Source organism: Bubalus bubalis, chromosome 20, assembly GCF_019923935.1.
Source record: "Bubalus bubalis isolate 160015118507 breed Murrah chromosome 20, NDDB_SH_1, whole genome shotgun sequence".
Lineage (NCBI taxonomy): Eukaryota > Metazoa > Chordata > Mammalia > Artiodactyla > Bovidae > Bubalus > Bubalus bubalis.
Window position 1 is genome coordinate 39,099,111 of NC_059176.1, and position 24,268 is coordinate 39,123,378.

The 24,268-nt window shown below is 37.3% G+C and overlaps 1 protein-coding gene across 1 annotated transcript in view; it reads right to left on the reverse strand.

Moving 5' to 3' along the window:
• Nucleotides 1-24,268, reverse strand: part of UBE2Q2 (ubiquitin conjugating enzyme E2 Q2) — a 65,665-nt gene that overhangs the window by 14,730 nt on the left and 26,667 nt on the right. The window contains exons 5-9 of the mRNA XM_006044393.4: nucleotides 23,008-23,148; nucleotides 19,780-19,864; nucleotides 18,327-18,387; nucleotides 17,482-17,572; nucleotides 7,396-7,454 (exon numbers count right to left, since the gene is read on the reverse strand). Of these exons, the coding sequence (XP_006044455.1) occupies nucleotides 7,396-7,454; nucleotides 17,482-17,572; nucleotides 18,327-18,387; nucleotides 19,780-19,864; nucleotides 23,008-23,148 (437 nt within the window). The remainder of the gene's footprint in view (nucleotides 1-7,395; nucleotides 7,455-17,481; nucleotides 17,573-18,326; nucleotides 18,388-19,779; nucleotides 19,865-23,007; nucleotides 23,149-24,268) is intronic.

The following is a 24,268-nucleotide window of genomic DNA, read 5'->3' on the forward strand; positions in this document are numbered from 1 at the left end:
AGAAGATATTAAGAAGAGGTGGCAAGAAAACACAGAAAAACTATACAAAAAAGATCTTCATGACCCAAATAACCATGATGGTGTGATCACTCACTTAGAGCCAGACATCCTGGAATCTGAAGTCCAGTGGGCCTTAGGAAGCATCACTACAAACAAAGCTACTGGAGGTGATGGAATTCCAGTTAAGCTATTTCAAATCCTAAAAGATGATGCTGTGAAAGTGCTGCACTCAATATGCCAGCAAATTTGGAAAACTCAGCAGTGGCTCTAGGACTGGAAAAGGTCAGTTTTCATTCCAATCCCAAAGAAAGGCAATGCCAAACAATGTTCAAACTACCGCACAATTGCACTTATCTCACACGCTAGCACAGTAATGCTCAAAATTCTCCAAGCCAGGCTTCAACAGTACATGAGCCCTAAACTTCCAGATGTTCAAGCTGGATTTAGAAAAGGCAGAAGAACCAGAGATCAAATTGCCAACATCTGCTGGATCATCGAAAAAGCAAGAGAGTTCCAGAAAAACATTTACTTCTTTATTGACTATGCCAACGCCTTTGACTGTCTGGATCACAACAAGCTGTCAAAAATACTTAAAAAAAAAAAAACTTAAAAGAGATGGGAATACCATACCATTTTACCTGCCTCCTGAGAAATCTGTATGCACGTCAGGAAGCAACAGTTAGAACTGGACATGGAACAACAGGCTGGTTCCAAACTGGGAAAGGAATATGTCAAGGCTATATATTGTCACCTCGCTTATTTAATTTACATGCAGAGTATATCATGCGAAATGCAGAGCTGGATGAAGCACAAGCTAAAATCAAGATTGCTGGGAGAAATTTCAATAACCTCAAATATGCAGATGACACCACCCTTATAGCAGAAAGCGAAGAAGAATTAAAGAGCCTCTTGATGAATATAAAGAGGAGAGTGAAAAAGTTGGCTTAAAACTCAACATTCAAAAAATGAAGGTAATGGCATCTGGTCTCATCACTTCATGGCAAATAGATGGGGAAACAATGGAAACAATGACAGACTTTATTTCCTTGGGCTCCAAAGTCACTGCAGATGGTGATTGCAGCCATGAAATTAAGAGACGCTTGCTCCTTGGAAGAAAAGCTACGACCAACCTAGACAGCATATTAAAAAGCAGAGACATTACTCTGCCAACAAAGGTCCATATAGTTAAAGCTATGGTTTTTCCAGTAGTCATGTATGGATGTGAGAGTTGGACTATAAAGAAAGCTGAGCGCCAAAGACTTGATGCTTTTGAACTGTGGTGTTGGAGAAGACCTGAGAATCCCTTCGACTGCAAAGAGATCAAACCAGTCCATCCTAAAGAATGGACTAAATATTAGAAGGACAAATATTGAATCAGTCCTGAATACTGGAAGGACTAATGCTGAGGCTGAATCTCAAATACTTTGGCCATCCGACATGAAGAACTGACTCATTTGAAAAGACTCTGATGCTGGAAAGATTGAAGGCAGGAGGAGAAGGGGATGACAGAGGATGAGATGGTTGGATGGCATCACCGACTAGATGGACATGAGTTTGAGCAAGCTCTGGGAGTTGGTGATGGACAGGGAAGCCTGGCGTGGGGCAGTCCATGGGGTCACGGAGTCAGACACGACTAAGCGACTGAACTGAACTGCTAAGTTACTATATTTTCTTATCTCGTTCATTCATTCACAAATATTTACTGCATATATAGTAACAGTATGTATGCATGCTAAAAACTGAAGCAGACACAAGAATATACAATGAAGACGTGTATGACAAGTATGACTTGTACAATGATGACTTGCCTTCATGATGTTTGCAATATAGTAAAGATTAGATGTTAAATGAACAATAAAGTAGTGGAGGGGGTCCCAAAGTTCTGTAAGAAGGAAAAACCAGAAGCATTTTAAATTTGGTGGTCAGGAATAATATACCTACGAGTGACACACAAGCTGAGACTTGCAGGAATTAAAGTGTGGGTGGAAACAAGAGGACTGAAGAGGCAAGCAAGGGCAAGATGACAGACAGTGTATGGAATATGGTAAGGACATCAGCCTGCAGGAGCAGCGGGAAGACATGGGATGTGTTTAAGCAGAGGAGCAACACAATCAGAACAAATCTGTAAAAGCTCACTCTAAAGAGCTTTATGAGTGAGGGGATAGAAGCAGGAGTCTGATCAGAAATTCTCTGAAGTGATCCAAGTGAGAACTGATGGTGGTAGCAACAAAACTGGAAACTATTGGATCTGAAAACCCTTTAAAGTGGAGAAACAAAGGAAAATGAGAAAAAGATGAGATATAAACAATGACTCTAGGTTCATTAAGTGAGAGAAGGAAGACTGGCGAAGGGAGGCTGAAAAAGAGATGGGCTCAAGTTTTTGTCCTGAAGGCCTGTGTAAGAGACATTCAAGTAGAGGTGTCAATAAAGCAGAAGAATATTGGAAACACCAAAGACATAGGGATGTGCGATACAAGCCTAGGAGTCACTGGCACACAGAAATATTTTAAAAGCCATGGAGCTTTTTCAACAAATCAAACAAGAGCAACTGGACTTTAGGTAAAAATCTATGATCTAAACCTCATACCTTATACAAAAATTAATTCAAAATAATTCACAGGCGTATCTGTAAAATGTAAATTGTAAAACCTTGAGGAACAAAAATAGAAGAAAAATCTTTGGGATCTAGGACTAGGCAAAGAGTTCTTAGACTTGATACCAAAAGCATAATTTTACTTCAAAGCTAAAATATTTTGTTCTACAAAAGATTCTGTTAAGATGAAATTAAGCTAAATACTAGAAGAAACTAAAAAACCACACATCCAAAGGATTACTGTGTAGAATGCACCTTAAAAACTTTCAAAATTCAACAAAAGAACAATCCAATTAGAAAACTGGCAAAAGACATGAGCAAGTATCTCTTGGAAGAGTACATAAAGTTGTCAAATAGGCACATGAAAGATGCTCAACACTGAGGAGTATTCATTACGGAAGCGCAAGTTAAAACCACAATGAGACATCACTGCACAGCTAACAGAACGGTCAAAATAAAAACCAATGACATCATCAAGTGCTGGCGAGGGTGTGCACAAAGTGGATCACTCACATATTCTTGATAGGAATGTAAAATGGTAAAGCCATTCTGGAAAATAGTGTAGTAGTTTCTTTTAAAACTCAATATGCGATAACTGTGCATGTGTGCAATGGTGCTCAGTCGTGTCCGACTCTGGGTGACCCTATGAACTGTAGCCTGCCAGGTCCCTCTGTCCATGGGGTTCTATGACCTAGCAATTGCATTCCTAGACATGAATCCCAGACAAAGGACAATACATTCACATTCATTCACACACATATACACACACACTGTATACAAGTATTCATAGCAGCTTTATTTGTAATACTCTTAACACTGAAATCAGTCTAGAGGTCCTTCAGTGGGTTACTGGTTAAACAAACTGTGGTACATGACACACCATGGAACACTACTTAGCAATAAAAAGGAACAAACTAGTCAGACACTTAGATGACTCTCCAGGGAATTATGAGTAAAAAAACAAAAAACCAGCTAATCCCCAAAGGTTACAATACAAAACTTTAAGATTTCATTTATGTAACTTTTTTTATAATGACAAAATATTAGGAATGCAGGATAGATGAGTGGTTACCAGGAGTTAAGGGATGAGGGACACTAGAGGAAAATGGGTCTAGTTTCAGGGGCAACAAAGAGGATCTGTGTGGTGCTGGAACTGTACAGTGCCTTGACTGCTGTGCTGCATACACACATCTACTCAATACAAAATTCAGTACACACATACGCATGCAAGCACGCCAAGGTGCTTCAGCCATGTCCAACTCTTTGCGACCCCATGATCTGTAGCCTATCAGGCTCCTCTGTCCATGGGAATTCTCCAGACAAGAATACTGGAGTGGGTTGCCATGCCCTCCTCCAGGGGATCATCCTGACCCAGGGATTGACCCCACATCTCCCTCATTGCAGGCCAATTCTTTACCATCTGAGCCACCAGGGATGTATATGAGTTATACATAAAACTGGGAAAATCTGCATAAGCACTATATATTGCATCCCTGTCTCTGTATCACTATTTCATAATACTATACTATACAGCTTTGCAAAAATCGTACCACTAGGGAAACTAGGCAAAGGGTACAAAGTATCTCTAATATTTCTTACAACTATGTGCAACTATACAATTAACTCAATGAAAAAAAATTTTTTTTAAAGGCAAAGGAATGAAGGGAAAAGAAAAGACAACAGACCTAGTACCAAATTCTAAAGAACCCCAACAGGTAGAAGTTAAGTGAACAAGGAGTTCCCAGCAAAAAGAGACTGAGAGGAGGCAATCAGAAACCAAGGGAAAAATGTTTTGGTGTTGCTGAGAAATCTAATAATCAGGTATGATAGAACCTGAAAAGGTACTTCTGGATTTACCGAACTCCCTAGTGGAAATACCAGACTGGGAGGAACAGTAACAGCTAATGCCAAATTACATGGGGCTGAAAAGTGAACAGGAAGGAAATGAAGAGAGTTGGTTACATACACACTGCTTGTGGGAATGTAAATGCTGCAGCCACTTGGGAGAAGTGTGGCACTTGATAAAAAGTTAAAAAGAGCTATTACCAAAGGACCTAGTGACTCCTCGCGTAGGTATATGTGATACAGAAATGAAGATGTGCACACAGAAACCTGTCTGTGAAAGTTCATAGCATTATTCATAACAGCCAAAATGTGGCAACAAATGTCCACGGATAAATAAAATGGAATGAGCTACTGATATATGCTGCAACATGGATGAACCTTGAAAAATTTTAAGTGACAGAAGCCAGTCACAAAAGCCTGTACTTGGTTTGCTTCCTTAAATGAAAATGTCCAGAATACGCAAATCCATAGAGATAAGAATTAGTAGTTGCTGGTGGGTGGAGGGATAGGAGAGAGGAATGAGAAGTGATTGCTAATGGGAACAGAGTTTCTTCCGGAAGGTGATGAAAGCATTTTTAAATTAATGGTAATGGTTACACAACTGAGTATACTATACCACTGAACTGTACACTTTAAAAGGGTGAGTTCTTTCATGTGTGAATTGTATCACAATGAAGCTGTTATGTTTAAAATATTTTTTGACAAGAAACAAATAAGGAAGTAGCTAGGAGATGTAGGATATAAAATACCTGGAACAAAAACTGTTCAATAATCTGTCCAGAGTCACAGTGTTTAATTAAGCATTAGCCTGAGTCAGAGATCGCAAGCTGTTCTATCAGGCTTCACACTTTTTAGTTCTTCCCATGTCAGTCATAATTCTTACTTTTTACTTAATAGTTGACTGTGAAGATCAAGTCATATTGATTTTGCCTCAAATTACCCTCATCCTTCATTCATCTTTCCATTCCCATCACTACTGTAACAACTCAGGTTGTTATCACTTTACCTAAGACAGTGGCATCAGCTCTTAACTAGCCTTGCATTCTTCCAGACTTTGTGAATATAATTTGTCCTGTAGTATTTTCTACTGTCAACAGATTTAGCTTTCCAAGACATTCTTTTTACTGTTATTTCCCTATTTCTGAACCAGTTAAAGAAAAATAAATTAAATATCCATGGGTAATAGTTTGCTCACCAATCTATGCTCCTATATAATTACAAGCTATTGTCAACACAATTTCCTATAATTCTTCTATAGGAACTCCACCCCTCATGTGTTATAGCTCAAACTGTTCTGGTAAACTGAATACACCATGCTCTTTCCTAAATGTGTGATTGTGTTTACTTTTCACCTATGTAGACAATTTTCCTTCAACCTCCATAAGTTGACCAAACCCCACCCAATACTTCAAGACCTAGCTGAGATCCCACCTACTTGTCCAAGTCTTCCCAGATCACTATTGCCAGAAGCAATCTCCTTTTCCTTTAAGGTCAGAGAACTTAAGTCCATACTTAACACCTGACAAATCAATTGAATACTCAATACTTCTAATGGTTTATTATTGCTGCCTTTTGGTATAATGGAAAAAACATTTTATTAGAAGATATAAAGTTTATTTGGATAAGTCACAAACTGACTTCTTATTCTATTTATTTGAATAATGGGAAAATAACCCCATTTGGTAAAAGTAATCAACGAAGAGAAACTATATAGCAGATTTTAAAACTGAAAATGGCATGATTTATAATTTAATTATCTCCACAAGATGGTAAACTACTAAGACCATAAACTCGGGAATTTTCTCCACAACAGAATATGAAAAAAATCTATGCTAGTGAAGTTTACATCAGATTTCAAAATAATTTTACAAAAATATTTTTTATACATTTATCCTGAATTTGAAAAAAGTTTCCAAATATTTTCCTTAATCATTTATAGCCACCCATATTGTTTTAATCTAAATTAGACTATTACTATATCAAGCATAGAAATGATCAAAGGATTGGATATTTTTAGATTTTAATTACCATAATATGATTGTTTCACAGAGTGGACTTGATCAGCTGAGCATATCACAATTCTCAAACTATTTTAACTCCTGTTATTTCAAGGATCTACAGAACCTTCCACAACTAATCTAGGTACAAATTCTGATCTTTTTCCCATCATTCATACGATTTCTAATCACCAAAAAAAAAAAAAATACAAGTTTCAATAAAAAATGCCAGGCAATTACCATTTAATTCTACCAAACTGAGACCACCCCTTTAGAAAATCAATGACCAGCTCCACAGGCCTGTGAGATTTCCTGTGATTATTCCTCGCATAATGGGCATGTGGGAATCACTCTCTAATCCCAACTTTCTCTAAACCCTCAATCACAACTTACATTTGAAAAACATTTGATTTTTTAAGGTGAAGTATATACACATAAGGGTCATTTAAAAACCCCTATAAACATAATGAGTTATACCAGTGATGCTTAAATTATGGTTCCCAGCCTGGAACATCAGCTTCACCTGAAACTATCTTAGATATGGAAACTCTCAGGCCCCATGAGGAAGGCAATGGCACCCCACTCCAGTACTCTTGCCTGGAAAATCCCATGGACGGAGGAGCCTGATGGGCTGCAGTCCATGGGGTTGCTAAGAGTCAGACACAACTGAGCGACTTCACTTTCACTTTTCACTTTCATGCACTGGAGAAGGAAATGGCAACCCACTCCAGTGTTCTTGCCTGGAGAATCCCAGGGACGGGGGAGCCTGGTGGGCTGCCGTCTATGGAGTCGCACAGTCGGAAACGACTGAAGCGATTTAGCAGCAGCAGGCCCCATAACAAGTCCTATTGAATCACAAACTTTGAGTTAAAGTTTAGCATTCTAGGCCTCCTGGCATTTTACTAGCCCTCCAAATGATTCTGATGTATACTATCAAAGAAAATAATCACTTAAACTTACCCTCCTGAGAGAACAGGTAATACCACTCGAACAAATGGAGGATCAAATGGAAAGTTATCCTAAAAAACAAATAAGCAAGTTTAATTTTAAGAATATCCTTAATATTGTATTATTTAGAAGATTTTAAAATAATCTATAAAGAATGCATACATTTATTATCTAATGATGAATGAGAGTCATAAACGTAAAAATAGTCCCCCAAAATGAAATGAAAACCAAAGCAAATAAAAATGAAGATCAGGCCCAAACAGAACAGTATATTTGCAAAATTATAAAATATAGAAAGAGGTTCCCACTTCCCAGAGAACTATATAAAGGAACCATTCCAATAATGATGGACTAGGTAATTTGGATCAATCCTCTGGCCATGAACTAGAAAAGGTAGACAAATGTATAACAACAGAGCTAAGATCAAGAAAAGGGAACCTCAGAGTGCAGCCTTTTTTTCCCTTTGGATTTTCTTTCAATTGGAGGAGAGGAAGATAAGAGGTTAAGAAGCTGAGAAGAACAAGACTCCTTACAAGTCGCTATAGCACACGTTAGCTTGGAACCCTGAAGGACAAACTACAAACTACACAGGTAGAGAACAAAGCCCATCTTTATATCATCTCACTGCCATTTGGGATTCAGGGATCCTGGGTTACAATGCCCAAGTACCTGATGGGCAGACATACATCTTCTATTTAGAGGACTAGCATCCAAGGCTTCAAAATAGCTCTCTAATCATTCATATATAACATCTATCACCAAAAATAACCAGTCATATGAGACTTAAAGACAGCATTATCAGAAAATGACAGACAAAACTACAAGGTGTCAAGATAAGCGTTATCTGACACAGATTTTAAAATAACTAAGCTGAATATTTTGTATGCAGGTCAGGAAGCAACAGCTAGAACTGGACATGGAACAACAGACTGGTTCCAAATAGGAAAAGGAGTTCGTCAAGGCTGTATATTGTCACCCTGCTTATTTAACTTATATGCAGAGTACATCATGAGAAACACTGGACTGGAAGAAACACAAGCTGGAATCATGATTGCCGGGAGAAATATCAATAACCTCAGATATGCAGATAAGACCACCCTTATGGCAGAAAGTGAAGAGGAACTCAAAAGCCTCTTGATGAAAGTGAAAGTGGAGAGTGAAAAAGTCGGCTTAAAGCTCAACATTCAGAAAACGAAGATCATGGCATCTGGTCCCATCACTTCATGGGAAATAGATGGGGAAACAGTGTCAGACTTTATTTTTTGGGGCTCCAAAATCACTGCGGATGGTGACTGCAGCCATGAAATTAAAAGACGCTTACTCCTTGGATGGAAAGTTATGACCAACCTAGATAGCATATTCAAAAGCAGAGATGTTACTTTGCCAACAAAGGTCTGTCTAGTCAAGGTTATGGTTTTTCCTGTGGTCATGTATGGATGTGAGTGTTGGGACTGTGAAGAAGGCTGAGTGTCGAAGAATTGATGCTTTTGAACTGTGGTGTTGGAGAAGACTCTTGAGAGTCCCTTGGACTGCAAGGAGATCCAACCAGTCCATTCTGAAGGAGATCAGTCCTGGGATTTCTTTGGAAGGAATGATGCTAAAGCTGAAACTCCAGTACTTTGGCCACCTCATGCGAAGAGTTGACTCATTGGAAAAGACTCTGATGCTGGGAGGGATTGGGGGCAGGAGGAGAAGGGGACGACAGAGGATGAGATGGCTGGATGGCATTACTGACTCGATGGATGTGAGTCTGGGTGAACTCCGGGAGTTGGTGATGGACAGGGAGGCCTGGCGTGCTGTGATTCATGGGGTCACAAAGAGTCGGACACAACTGAGCGACTGAACTGAACTGAACTGAAGCTGAATATTCAATATCACAGTAATCCAAGTCTATGCCCCGACCAGTAGTGCTGAAGAAGCTGAAGTTGAACGGTTCCACGAAGACCTACAAGACCTTTAAAAACTAACACCCAAAAAAGATGTCCTTTTCATGTCCTAAGGGACTGGAATAAATAGCAAGTCAAGAAACACCTGGAGTAACAGGCAAATTTGGCCTTGGAGTAGAGAATGAAGCAGGGCAAAGGCTCACAGAGTTTTGCCAAGAGAACACACTGATCATAAAAAACACCCTCTTCCAACAACACAAGAGAAGACTCTACAAATGGATGTCACCAGATGGTCAGCACTGAAATCAGATTGATTATATTCTTTGCAGCCAAAGATGGAGAAACTCTATACAGTGAGCAAAAACAAGACCGGGAGCTGACTGTGGCTCAGATCATGAACTCCTTATTGCCAAATTCAGACTTAAATTGAAGAAAGTGGGGAAAACTACTAGACCATTCAGGTATGACCTAAATCAAATCCCTTATGATTATACAGTAGATCTAAGATTTAAGGGACTAGATCTGACGGACAGAGTGCCTGATGAACTATGGATGGAGGTTCGTGACATTGTACAGGAAACAGGGATCAAGACCATCCCCAAGAAATGCCAAAAAAGCAAAATGGCTCTTGAGGAGGCCATACAAATAGCTGAGAAAAGAAGAGAAGCGAAAAACAAAGAAGAAAAGGAAAGATATACCCTTTTGAATGCAGAGTTCCAAACAATAGCAAGGAGAGATAAGAAAGCCTTCCTCAGTGATCAGTGCAAAGAAATAGAGGAAAACAACAAATGGGAAAGACTAGAGATCTCTTTAAGAAAATTAGAGATACCAAGGGAACATTTCACACAAAGATGGGCACAATAAAGGACAGAAATGGTATGGGCCTAACAGAAGCAGAAGATATTAAGAAGAGGTGGCAAGACTACACAGAAGAACTGTACAAAAAAGATCTTCATGACCCAGATGATCATGATGGTGTGATCACTCACTAGAGCCAGACATTCTGGAATGTGAAGTCAAGTGGGCCTTAGGAAGCATCACTACAAACAAAGCTAGTGGAGGTGATGGAATTCCAGTTGAGCTATTTCAAATCCTGAAAGATGATGCTGTGAAAGTGCTACACTCAATATGCCAGCAAATTTGGAAAACTCAGCAGTGGCCACAGGACTGGAAAAGGTCAGCTTTCATTCCAATCCCAAAGAAAGGCAACACCAAAGAAAGTTCAAACTACCACAAAATTGCACTCATCGCACACACTAGTAAAGTAATGCTCAAAATTCTCCAAGCCAGGCTTCAGCAATACGTGAACCGTGAACTTCCAGATGTTCAAGCTGGATTTAGAAAAGGCAGAGGAACCAGAGATCAAACTGCCAACATCCGCGGAATCATCGAAAAAGCAAATAAGTTCCAGAAGAACACCTACTCCTGCTTTATTGACTACACCAAAACCTTTGACCGTGTGGATCACAATAAACTGTAGAAAATTCTGAAAGAGATGGGAATACCAGACCACCTGACCTGCCTCTTGAGAAATCTGTATGCAGATCAGGAAGCAACAGTTAGAACTGGACATGGAACCACAGACTGGTTCCAAATAGGAAAAGGAGGAAGTCAAGGCTGTATATTGTATCCATGCTTATTTAATTTATATACAGAGTACTTATATCATGAGAAACGCTGGGCTGAATGAAACACAAGCTGGAATCAAGATTGCCGGGAGAAATATCAAAAACCTCAGATATGCAGATGACACCACCCTCATGGCAGAAAGTGAAGAGGAACTAAAGAGCCTCAGGATGAAAGTGAAAAAGGAGAGTGAAAAAGTTGGATTAAAGCTCAACATTCAGAAAACGAAGATCATGGCATCCAGTCCCATCACTTCATGGCAAATAGATGGGGAAACAGTGGAAACAGTGTCAGACTTGATTTTTTTGGGCTCCAAAATCATTGCAGATGGTGATTGCAGCCATGAAATTAAAAGATGCTTACTCCTTGGAAGGAAAGTTATGACCAACCTAGATAGCATATTAACAAGTAGAGACATTACTTTGACAACAAAGGTCCGTCTAGACAAAGCTATGGTTTTTCCAATGGTCACATATGGATATGAGAGGTGGACTATAAAGAAAGATGAGCACCAAAGAATTGATGCTTTTGAATTAGGGTATTGGGGAAGACTCTTGAGAGTCCCTTGGACTGCTAGGAGATCCAACCAGTCCATCCTAAAGGAGATCAGTCCTGAGTATTCACTGGAAGGACTGTTGTTGAAGCTGAAACTCCAATACTTTGGCCACCTGACATGAAGAACTGACTCATTTGAAAAGACCCTGATGCTGGGAAAGATTGAAGATAGGAGAAGAAGGGGACAACAGAGGATGAGATGGTTGGATGGCATCACCGACTCAATGGACGTGAGTTTGGGTGGACTCCAGGAGTTGGAAATGGACAGGGAGGCCTGGTGAGCTGCAGTCCATGGCGTTGCAAAGAGTGATGATCGGACATGACTGATCGACTGAACTGAACTGAAAGCGAATATGTGCAAGAAAAGACAAGACTGAAAACCATGGCAAGAAAACTAAAATTATAAAAATGAACTATATAGAAATTCTGAAGCTTAGAAATAAATAAATGAAATTAATAACTTGATGGATGAGTTTAACTACCGTGGAGACCTGGAAGAGAAATTTAGTATACTGGAAAAATAAGTCAGAAAGCATCCCAAATGAAGCCAAGAGAGAAAAAAGTGGAAAATACAGATAATAAGCAAGATGTAGGAAAATGAATTGAAAAGGCTAATCATATATGTAGAGTTCTAGAAGAAGAGAGAATGGGATAGAGGTAATATTTGAAGAGATAATGTCTGAGAATTTTCTAAAAATGATTAAAGATTTCATAAGATTTACCCACTGTAAATACTTCAAGAGAAACAATGGAAGCTATAATAGAGGAATGACATCTTTGAGGTAATGAAAGAAAGGAATTTCCAACCTAAAAATCTATACCAAATGAAAATACTTTTCAAAAATGAAATCCAAATAAAGATATTTTCCTATAAGCAGACCCACTCTAAAGGAAACAAAAATGGATATTCTTCAAGCAAGAGTAAGGTAGTAGATGGAAACATGGAGAATAAAGACCATGAAGAGAGCTAATACATACACAGGCCCAAAAGAATACTGATGAGTTATGTAATAGTGACATGTAAGGGTTTAGATAAATATAGAACTAAAAGGAATGACAACAAGAGCACAGAGTACATGTTCTAAGCTCTCTGTGTTGACAAGGAAAAAGAAAAACACTAACAAATATATATTACACTTTGACAAGCTAAGGATATGCGTTGTAATTGTAAGGTAGTAAAGAGTAAAGGAATGATAAGCACCATGCTAATAGAGGCAGGGGAACTAGAGTAATTTCTCAAAAATCTGAACAAAGTGAGAAAAAAGAGATGGTTCAAGGACAAATAGAATGAGACACTAGATTGAAACCCAAATAGCAATAACAACATTAAATGTCAATAGATGATCGCTTTGGCAAAGATCAGGCTTGACAAACATATAAAGAAGGCAAAATAAGAGAAAAGAATCTTAGTTAATTCTCAAGCTACACAATTCTTTCAAATTTTCAGTCCTGGAAACTGAGGTTTCCAGAACAAAACTTTTTCTCTCAGTGAACTTAAGCAAAGACTGTAGCTGAGGTAGCCTCAGAGTGTCAGAGGTCTTGGCCTCTGACAAAGTGTCAGTGTCAGATGAGTCCAAAAAAGGTCCCAGCCACTACAACAGAGGAACAAGGTAACGGCATACTGCCTCCCATGAAGATATGTCAGGAAGTCTAAGAGAAATTACCAATTTCTATGTTCAAATAAAAAAGAATTAGTCAACAACTAATGCCCCTTAAATAAAAAATCAATCTGCAGGTAAAGCAGCTAAACAAACATTTGTTTCATCCAGTTATTTCTAAGAACGCAAAAATACAATGTTTACTTCTAAGAAACAGAAAAATAACAGTGTTTATTTCTAAGAATACAAAAATACTGTTTAACTCCCTACCTTTACCCATCCTCCAGCAAGGCTCTGAGGAACATATAAACTATGAAAATTAAATCCTAATAGGAGAGGGAGATAAAAAACATACTTCTGATGGGTAGAACAGGTAATCTTAGCTATCTATTGTAAGGCAGAAAAAGAAGAAATCTATCCACACAAGAAACCAACTTAATGACAGTTATTATAATCTACTTCTGAATAAGTAGCTCACCTTTTTTCTACAATAAAGAAAGGCATAGATGCAAAGTTTGGTAAAGCACAACTTGATTTAATTTCCTATATTTTAGATTGTTGAATGTGTGATTCCCTATGAGTGACTACAAACCTCTCTCAATTCATTATGTGACAGTGAGGTTTCCCTTCACTTTAAGTAATGCCTCAGATTAACTACTCTATCAAAACTTAGGGATTCTATTCCACAAACTCTGTACCTTGGAACTCAGTAACCAAAATTTTACAGAAATAAGGTGTCAGGGTGGGGGAGGGTAGGTACAGGCACTGGGGGCAAGAGAAAAAGGTTTCTGTTAAAATAGATATATGAGAGGGAATTCCCAGGCAGTCCAGCAGTTAGGACTCCACACTTTCACTGCCAGGTTCAATCCCTGGTGGGGGAACTAAAATCCTGCGAGCCATGCTGTGTATCTAAAACAAAAACAAAAATATAGATATGCGAGTTACTGTGGTGTATTAACTCAGAAACTAAGAAGATCAGAGTTTACAGTGATCTCACACAGTTATCTAATTTCGAAATAAACTGTCTAGGCCTTCCAAGCTATTCTTAATGATGAGGAGCATTCTATTTTTGAATGACTACATCATTGGATGGCTCTAAATAGTTACAAATCACTTCCTTATAGTGAGTTGAAAACCGTCACTTTACAGTCTGACTTACTAATTGCCATGCCTTGTGTTCATCAAAAACAAAATCAAACTAATACTTCCTCATCCTCAGTCCTTCAAATAGTTGAAGACAAGCTATCACAAACCCCCATGTTCTCCTCTCCAAATCTACAATCCCACCATCTTAGGACATGGCATGGAATCTCTAATCCCAGCTGCTATTCTCTAGATGAACCCAGACTTGTCTAAACAAACTCTTTTTAAAGTACTACCTCAGAATTCAACTCTGTAATTCACACGTGGCCAGAAAAGCCAGACCACCACTTCCTAACCAAGCCGCTGACAAATCTAATACCCTCTGGCCTCTTTCGCCTTCCCAACCTGGTGTCACACTGTATCTCAAGTTTCATTTTCTTCTTCTTCAGGACCCTCAAGGTGTCACTGTGGACATTCGAGGCCTCGAATACTATTCCTGCTCCTTCTGTGGATCCTTCTTTCTGAGTCATATCTGCTATACTCCAAAATCTATGAATTGAGATACTTATAACTTGGCAACTGAGTTTAAGGTCCTCTTCACAAGGCCAGTTAGCTCAGGGCAATCTTAACCTTCCCAGGCCTCTTAAATACTTCAACCCTAGCAAAGGCCCTTCTTTCTGGTATCAGAAACCATGGTCCAGAAACACAAATCCAACAGAATCTCAGCCATTTATTTACCTCCCAGATTGTCCTCCCTGAAGTTCTATCTAGAGCAAGAAAATATAGTGAAAACACTATCCGCAGTCACAAGTCTCAAACAGTTTCCTGGTCAAGATTTCATATTCCTTTAAAGATATGTCTGAAAGGAGAATGTGGGAGGGGAGTGGCCCGCATTGGGCTTCAAAGATACTGATATGGTTCTATTTCTTAAGCTTGGTATTGGGCATATGGTTTAATTATTTAGATTTTAAGTTAAAAATAATTTACATAGGGGAATTCCCTGGCAGTCCAGTGGTTAGGACTTCATGCTTTTACTGTCAAGGGCCAGAGTTTGATTCCTGGTCAAGGAAGTGGGACCCCACAACCCACACAGTATGGCCAAAAATAAATAAAATAAAAATTTGCATTTTAAAAAAAGATACATTTCTAGGTTCTTTGCACCACATGAATCAGTAAATATATGCCCAGGAAGGTAACCCAGCTGATAGCTCAATAATTTCTACAATAACAAAGCTGTGGGAAAATAGTGACATTTGACATTTGGGTTATTTGAAGAAAGTTCAATCATAAATGAGGATATAAGCCCAAACAAGAATATACACACACAAACAAGCAGCTTTCAGAAAATTACTCCTTTCTGCAAGTGTAAAAGTATCCTTTCATGTCTTTTCTTCCTTCAAAACATCTCATATTTATCTAATGGTAGTGAAAGTCACTCAGTCGTGTCCAACTCTTTGCAACCCTGTGGACTGTACAGTCCATGGAATTCTCCAGGCCAGAATACTGGAGTGGGTAGCCTTTCCCTCCTCCAGGAGATCTTCCCAACCCAGGGATCAGACCCAGGTGTCCCACACTGCAGGCAGATTCTTTACCAGCTGAGCCACCAGGGAAGCCCATATTCATCTACTTTCATCTATTCCTACCACTACCAATCTTCATTACTCTTCCGCCCAGATTAAAATCAATGCCCCCAGCTTGTCTCCCAGAAGTCTACTCTATCTTATCCAAACCCTACTCTGATGCTGATGGCATACTAATTGTTTTTTAAAAATAAAGTAAAAAGCCTAATAGATCAATCCTACCCCTGCCTAAAAACCCCTGCTACCTTTTTAACTACATAAAGGTAAGCTCCCAGACTCTCCATCATGATCTCCAGAGCGCCTCAGTTTTCATCACAGATTTCTCTCCAGAAAGACGACAGGTCCTTAAAGAACAGGGATTACACTTTAGATGCCTCACGTCCTCAAGCCTTCTATAGCAGGGGTCCCCAGCCTCCGAGATCTAATGCCTGGTGATCTGAGGTGGAGCTGATGTAATAATAATAGAATAACACAAAAAATGTAACACACTTAAATCATCCCCAAACCACCTCCAGACCCAGTCTGTGGCAAAACTGTCTTTCATGAAACCCATCCTGGTGCCAAAAAGTTGAGGACTGCTGTTCGTTCTATCACACTAAAATGTACTGAAGTCTAACTGAAATAGAAAAAAAATGTTTATCTGCAAGACAGCTGTTACACAATTTCTCAATTTCACAGAACAAGTCAAAAACCAACTCCAAATAATTAAAACATAATCCCTTAGAAACGCTTCGCAATGTTTTTAAACAAAGGCTTAAAACCACTACACTTATCCAGAGTCCATAGTAAATCAATACATTTTATCTAGATTCCATTGCCATTCTTCTTTAACTTTTGTTTCTTAGCAACTTGGAAAAAAAAAGTTGTTAAATACAACACATAAATTTAGAAAAGTATATAGGTATACTGTTACACATTAGCACGAAACTGTATCCACACAACCACCACTCTGGTCAAGAAACAGACAACAGCCAGTATCCAAGAAGCCCCGAGATGTCCCTTTCAGCTCACAACTCCCTCCCTCTTACCTAGACGTACTTGCTATCTTAACTGTATGGTACTCACATCTTCATTTCCAAGTATGAATCCATTAATGTTTCTCAGCCTTCTTTTCATTTCTGTCCCACTAACAAGCCTTTTTAAGAGTATTTTTTTCCTAATTCTTCCCTGTCCTGCTCCCTCATCAAATTTTAACACCTCAGACATAGTGTGTGTGTATATACATACTATGGTCCCTTGAACGGCTACAGGCCATCTTAACATCTAAGCCTTTTTCACTCCAAGGTCCAATTTTCACTGCATTGGGTGTGGGGTGGGGGAGCGAGGAAGGAGAGAGACCTGCCTTCAATGAGAATGCATGCCCTAAACAATTTAGTTTTACCTTTTTTTGAGCTCTATATAAATGAAACTGTACAAAACATGTTTCTGGATCTGCTTTCTGCTCAAACCGTGTTCAAGATTCATCTATCTTGTTGTACATAGCTCTATTCCATTTTATGAATACCACAGTTCTCAATTTTACTGGGAGACACTTAGGTTATTTTTATTTGAGCCTATTATAAACAATGCTGCTTTGAACATTCTTGTGTTGGTCTCCTGGCACATTTAAGTACTCATTTCTTGCAGATTGTGTATCTAGAAGGAGAATTCCTGGACCATAGGGTACAAGTATCTTCTACTTTGCCAAGTTATACCAAATAGTTTCCAAAGCAATTGCACAAATATATGTTGCATTAGAAGCATATGTAGTCCCCTTACAATTTTTCTTACCTTAAAAGAGAAGTTAAGCAAAATATATTCTATGCCTTCTTTTTCTTTTAAAATCTGAAGATCACTGTGCAAAGGACTATCAGGATCCACCCTAAGAATTACAAAACAGAAAAACAGTTCAAACAAAAAGGTCAGATTTTTTTTCTTCACTAACTTCAAAAATGAACCATTCCAAAAGCTAAAAACAGAGCCCCTAGGGTAAGTTTCAAACAGAGAAAGTCTAAAGTTGTTCTATGGTGCCTAGAAAAACAAATTACTATAGTCTCCAATTCCTTGAGATTAAATGTCCAAAGAAGAGATCACAGTATTCTAAATCTCTTTTCTCAAATGGCATGCAAAGTTAGCAGTTATCCTAAAGGAAAGGGTCATATGTACACAGTCTTCTCAAGAACTCAAAAATTTAATCTGCTTCTCTCAAACTAAATTATTAGACAAAGGGTTCAATGAGAGAAATTTACCAAGGACAAGTGAAATCACTAACAAAACCTAAATTTGTCTACAACTGTTTATATAAAGATCTCCTCATTTCTTACTTCGAGTACACAATGGATACTAACTCATCAAGTTATTTATACACTTTTGTTTGTATAGTTCCTAATTGTCTCACTAACTCCATGAAACACTTTCTCCCACAGCTGGCCCTCCTTTTCCTCCTCCTGCTTTCTCATTACTTATTAAGCCCAAGAAACAGCTCATTTTAACAACCTAAGAACTACTTCTATACAAACAGGATCTAAAGTTCTAAGTAAAAGCCATAGTAAATAGGTACCAAATTAAGCAGGGAGGAAATCTCATTGTGATAGTCTACCATTAAAAAGAGTGGGTTAGCATAAAAAAGCACTTACTTCTGCAGTTTAACATGCCAGTCATATAAACTGTCATTTATGAGTTCCACTGAATAAATCCCTGTAATGATATAGGGCATGTTAGTTACTCTTTACTTATAACTGTTGCACTTGATCTTATAACTATTGCTCTGCTGTAAATGTACACACTATATAGCTAACAAAATCAAGAAATTTTGCTATTAAAACATAACAGCTAAGTTGTAATGTAATAATTCTTGTGATGGAACAGAGTATCTTATGCCCTAAATAGATAACTAAAGTCATCATGAAGAGGATTGTGGGGTTGAGAAACTGTTTACCATTCACTGCAAAAGGAAAAAAAAGATTATGCAAAATCACATGTACTTAAGACTTTTCCCCTATGCATATACAAACATTTCTATTAAAATGGAATCCCTCTAACATATAGTTTTATAATCTTTCAGGGGGCATTTTTCCAGCTTAGTATATAGAAATTTATTGTTAATTTTTAAAATAATTCTACAGTAATTTACTTTATGGATAAGCCATGATTTAACTAAGCTCACTATATATCTGGTTATTAATTTAATTTTTTAATTACTACAAAATAATGCCATAACAAACATGTGATGATTTTCGCTATAAATAGTATTCAAATATTAAACTTTATTAGGTTTATACACACAAACTTTCAGACTTCTTATAAGAACTGTTAGGACACCAAAACTTGTAATAATCTCAGAAACAAGTTTGACTTATCTTGTTCTATAAAGGGGAGAGGCTGATTGTTTGGTTTTTTTGTTTGTTTGTTTGTTTGTTTGTTTTTAAGTAAGCTCTAATGATTTAGGTTTGATCACTCTGACAAATTCTGAATGAATTATAATGCTACTTTTTTCAAAGAAAGTAAAGTTTGGCTCTTTATCTTATACAGTACTTTTAGACTCTCTGCAATAGTATGAGGGAATTTTATGTCAGTTATGGAGGTTCCACAATATTTAAGTCTTATTGGTTAAGAAAGAACTCTTAAGTCAAACTATAATTTAAAAAAAAACAAACCTATTTTAACTCTCTCTATAACAGTTGATTATGTTTATGAGTTTGTCGTTTCAAAAAAAGGAATAAAAAACATAAATTAACTTGGCAATAGTTCTTTGTACAATAAAACATATTCATCTTATTTACTTTCTAAAGCAGCTATTTCTTGTACCTTTCTATACCCAGAAGATAAAAATCCTATGAATCCCTATCAACAAGAAGACAAAAAATGTGTCCATAAAAACAATTTCTAAAAATCCAAACAATAAGTGAACTCATGCTATTTTATCCCCTACATCTTTTGGTTACTTAAATTTGCATTTTCATTTCACATTCCTAAAATAAAGTTAATAAACATTTCTGTTTCTGTCCAGTTATACTATGAGAAATTAAGTTATATTATATCTGAAAACTTTAGGCATAAGGACAACAGCAGAGATCCAGAGGTCCTTACCTGTTTTATAACTCTGTGATCTGTATATGTCCCTGAGCTCTTTCATAAGTCTATCTGAAGCTTGTACAGACCCAGACACTGCACCCTGAAACATAAAACTTGCTGTTTACCAGGATTTATTGATTCAAATAACTAAAGATTTAAGGTATCTGAACCTGAAATAAATATTCACAATAAGACTGTAAAAATGGATCACCACGTAACACTTTAAGAAGTCAAAAAAATTAAATCAATGATCATAAAGTTGCAACAGGAATACAAATTTGGAACAGGTCTGATTCATTTACTATTTGTCATCTGAAAAAAATTTTTAAAAAAGACTAATTTATGTCCAGATCACCATGACCACTTCAATACCCTAGAACTAATAAGAGTCTATTTCAAATTCATCAATTTTTTAAAAATTTATTTTCTTTTTTGTGGTTTTACTGGGGTGGGAAGTTTCGTGTTCACAGCAAAATTAAGAGGACAGTACAGAGATTTCCTATATAACTGCTCCTCACAATCAATAGTCACCCTCATTATCAAGCATTCTTCAGGGGCGTATTTCTTACAACTTATAAACCTACTTGGACACATCATTACACCATCTTATGGTTCACTTTCGGTGCTGTACATTCTATGGATATGGACAAACGTATAATGACATGCATCCACACGTTACAGTAACATACAAAGTACGTTCATTGCCCAAAAAGTCCTCGGCGCTTCACCTATTAATCCCACCCCAGCCCCCAATCCCTGGCAACCACGGATGTTTTTACTGTCTACATAGTTTTGCCTTTTCCAGAATGCCATATAATTGAAACACAGTCTGCAACCTTTTCAGATCGGCTTCTTTCACCTGTAACATGGATTTAAGGTTCCTCCAGGCCTATGTCTTGTCTTGACAACTCATTACTTTTTTTCTATCAGGGATTAATATTCCATTGCCTGGATGTACTACAGTTTATTTGCTTTCCTACCAAAGATTACCTTGGTTGCTTCCAAGCTTTGGCAATTACGAACAAAGCTGCTATAAAAATCCATGTGCAGGTTTTTGTGTGGACATAACTTTTCAGTTTATTTGGGCAAATACCAAGGAGCTCAACTGCTGGATTGTATGGTAAGAATATGTTTAGTTTTTAAAGAATCTGCTAGACACTATTTTTCTATCAGCAATCAGAAAAGTTTCCTGTTGCTCCATATCCTCACCAGCCATTTGGTATTGTCAGTGCTCCAGATTTTGGCCGTTTTAATAGATGTGTAGGCGCTCCATGCATTTTTTAAAATACTAGAAGACCCTCAACATGATACATTAACTAAAGCAGTTTTCTTATAATCAAGAATATATTAATGATCTATAGTTTACATATTAAGAAATAGAGAAACATGTCCACATACATACAACTGGTTTCAGTACTTTTCAGTGTTCCAACTCCTCTGAAGATTAAAAGGCACCAGTATTTTATCCTAAGACTGAATATGAATAGAACTATTTATCATAAGAAAAACATTTAGAATGTCTTCTGAATTAAAAAAAAAAAGAAAACCTGACCTTGTAAAATTTTATTTTATTTTTTGTTTGTTTTTTAATATAAATTTATTTATTTTAATTGGAGGCTAATTACTTTACAATATTGTATTGGTTTTGCCATACATCAACATGAATCCGCCACAGGTATACACGTGCTCCCCATCCTGAACCCCCCTCCCACCTTCCTCCCCATACCAGCCCTCTGGGTCATCCCAGTACACCAGCCCCGAGCAACCTGTATCATGCATCGAACCTGGACTGGCGATTCATTTCACATATGATATTATATATGTTTCAATGCCATTCTCCCAAATCATCCCACCCTCGCCTTCTCCCACAGAGTCCAAAAGACTGTTCCATACATCTGTGTAAACTTTTAAATGCTGCACCTTAAAAATTGCACTACACTTTAAGGTGAGGTAGAAAATCTGGCTACGTTACTTGATGAGTTAAAACCCCAGTTTCACATCTGTAGAGTAGGAAGAATATTTCACACAGTGGTTATGAAAATTAAATGCAAAGGTATATACAAAGTTTAAAGGACTTAGTATATGTCATGTGATAGTATTCAATAATTTGTAGTTGTTTGACTATAACACACAAACTGGATGCAATCACAAGATATAGAAAGTAAGAGTAACTATCTTTAACTTGAATACCACGAGCTTTTATTTATTTTTTAATAATCAAGGTAAAGACTTGGCTAAATTTCTTTGCTCTCTAAAGAAAGATCTGCCAGTTACATTAGTACAGTAAGTAAGACTGACGACATGAGTAATCTTCCTGTTTACAACACTTCTCATCTCCTTGCACAACAATTCACTCCCTGTGTTTGAGAATCTGTGCTCAGGACAAAAGAACTGGTTCTCAGATTTCATGGGGTTGATAAATAGCTTTAACAGAAAGGCAGTAGGTAAACAGTTAAGTGTTGAGATGGAGAGCTAGACTTTCATTTGATATTTCTCTACACTGAACATTTTATATACATCATTCTCATTTATTATTTACAGAAATCATCTAAACGGTACATAATGTCCACATTATAGAGTTGGGAAACTGAAGCCACACAGCTGTGTTTGTTACCATGCTGCTTCATATAAAAGATGTTAAGTCAAAAGAAAAAGTTACTTTTGGTTCTGTCATGGCAGAGCAAACCAGATGCCAGCTTTGTGAAGAAGAGAGAATTTGAATTACACTTTGTAGGAGAGACTGAATTTAAATTTACAGATTCCACAGGAAAAGGGTAAAGAGAGAAAACAGGATAAGCAGGTTGGATAGTAACTGATTTCAGATGAACAGAGTAGAAAAACAGATGAACAGGGTAGAAAGGAACTATCAGTAGATGAGAAACGTTAGGGGAAAAAATAAAACTAGGGCAATAAAACATATGACTGAACCTACTACCAAGGCAGGGATGGAGGGGCCTGGCTGAGGTTGGTATCTTATTGAATTGCCCTGTATTTATATTATTCCTCTACAGCTGACTCTTGAACAAGACAAGTTGGAACTGCATGGATCCACTTAAATGCAGACTTTTTCAATAAATACATACTACACTATCTGCAGTTGAATCCTTCAATGTGGAACTGCGGATATAGAAGGCTGGCTGTAGTTACATGTGGATTTCTGACTGTGCAAGGTTAGGATCCAAGAGTCAACTGTAATCACTTAACCACAAAAGTTCAGGTTCTAGATATTTATACAATACTTACATTTAGATGGTCTTGCCTTTGAGTCTTCCTAATTTTCTCTAATATTGCCAAATTTTCTTTTTCAATTCCTTCATCCTCTGACTTTTTCCCACTAATAGGCTCTTCTTCCTTCATCTCATAATGATCCAAGTCTTCTATATCCTACAAAAAAATTAAAAATTTAGCTACTCAAGCTCATGCCAAAAGTTAAATTATTCTTGACCTAGAACATAGAAGAGAGAAACACATATATCCTATGAGGAGGGGAAAAAAGCTTTCACCATTCAATTTAAAAGGTTCTCTCCTTTTATATCCTATATTTTAAAGCTAGAAACTGAGTAAAGCATATTTAATAATTTTAGAGAGCCATAACGATCTTAAATGGCTTTGAATCTCCTATTAAGAGGAATTTTTGAAACAGTACAGCATGAAGTACCAAGAATTTTAACCTGACTTCTAAAAATCTATTAGATTTAGTTTAGTACCTAGTCTAAAATGTGAACACAGATATAGGCACAAATCTATTTGTCCATTTCAACTTTATAACCACAAAAACAAAATTTTCATGTGCAAAATATCAGAACAGTTAATTCAATGGAATGCCAGAAGACCGTTAAAATGCCAATACAGTATAATGGCTTCTTTTATATTAGTAATGAAATAAAAGACAGAATACAAAATTGAATACACAGAATGTTAATTATGTCAAAATAAGCACAGAAAAAAGAAAAGGACATATACTGAAATACTATTATCAGCGTTTTTTCTTCTTTTCCAAGTTTTCTGTAGTGAGCACATATTGATTTTTTATAATTAGGAAAAAAGTTAAAAAAAAGAATTCAAACACCATCTCTAGGTCAACATCATTCATCTCCACATAATTCTTCTCCCTCCTTTCCCTTATCATCTGCTCTTACACATTAAAAAATTCTGCATACATTTGTATAAATCTATTATCTTATTTCCAACTTTACTTCAGTCATCAAAATCTCTAAAGAAGTAGTCTATACTTTATCTCCATTTTATCAAGCAGATTAATTCATGATTTCTAGACCAGGCTGATTTAGACCACTTCCATCCAGACTCAATGATCTTTTTCTTGGACTGCCATCTCTTCAACTCCTATTCCTTTCTTATTTAGACCCTGTCTATGACTTCACGCTTCATAGAGCTGATTTCCCCTGGATTGCACATTTCAGCTATGATTTACCATCTACACTTGTTTTCTTCAGAGTGCTGGACTGTATCTCCTCCTCCAACTTCAACCTCAGCCATATCCCAA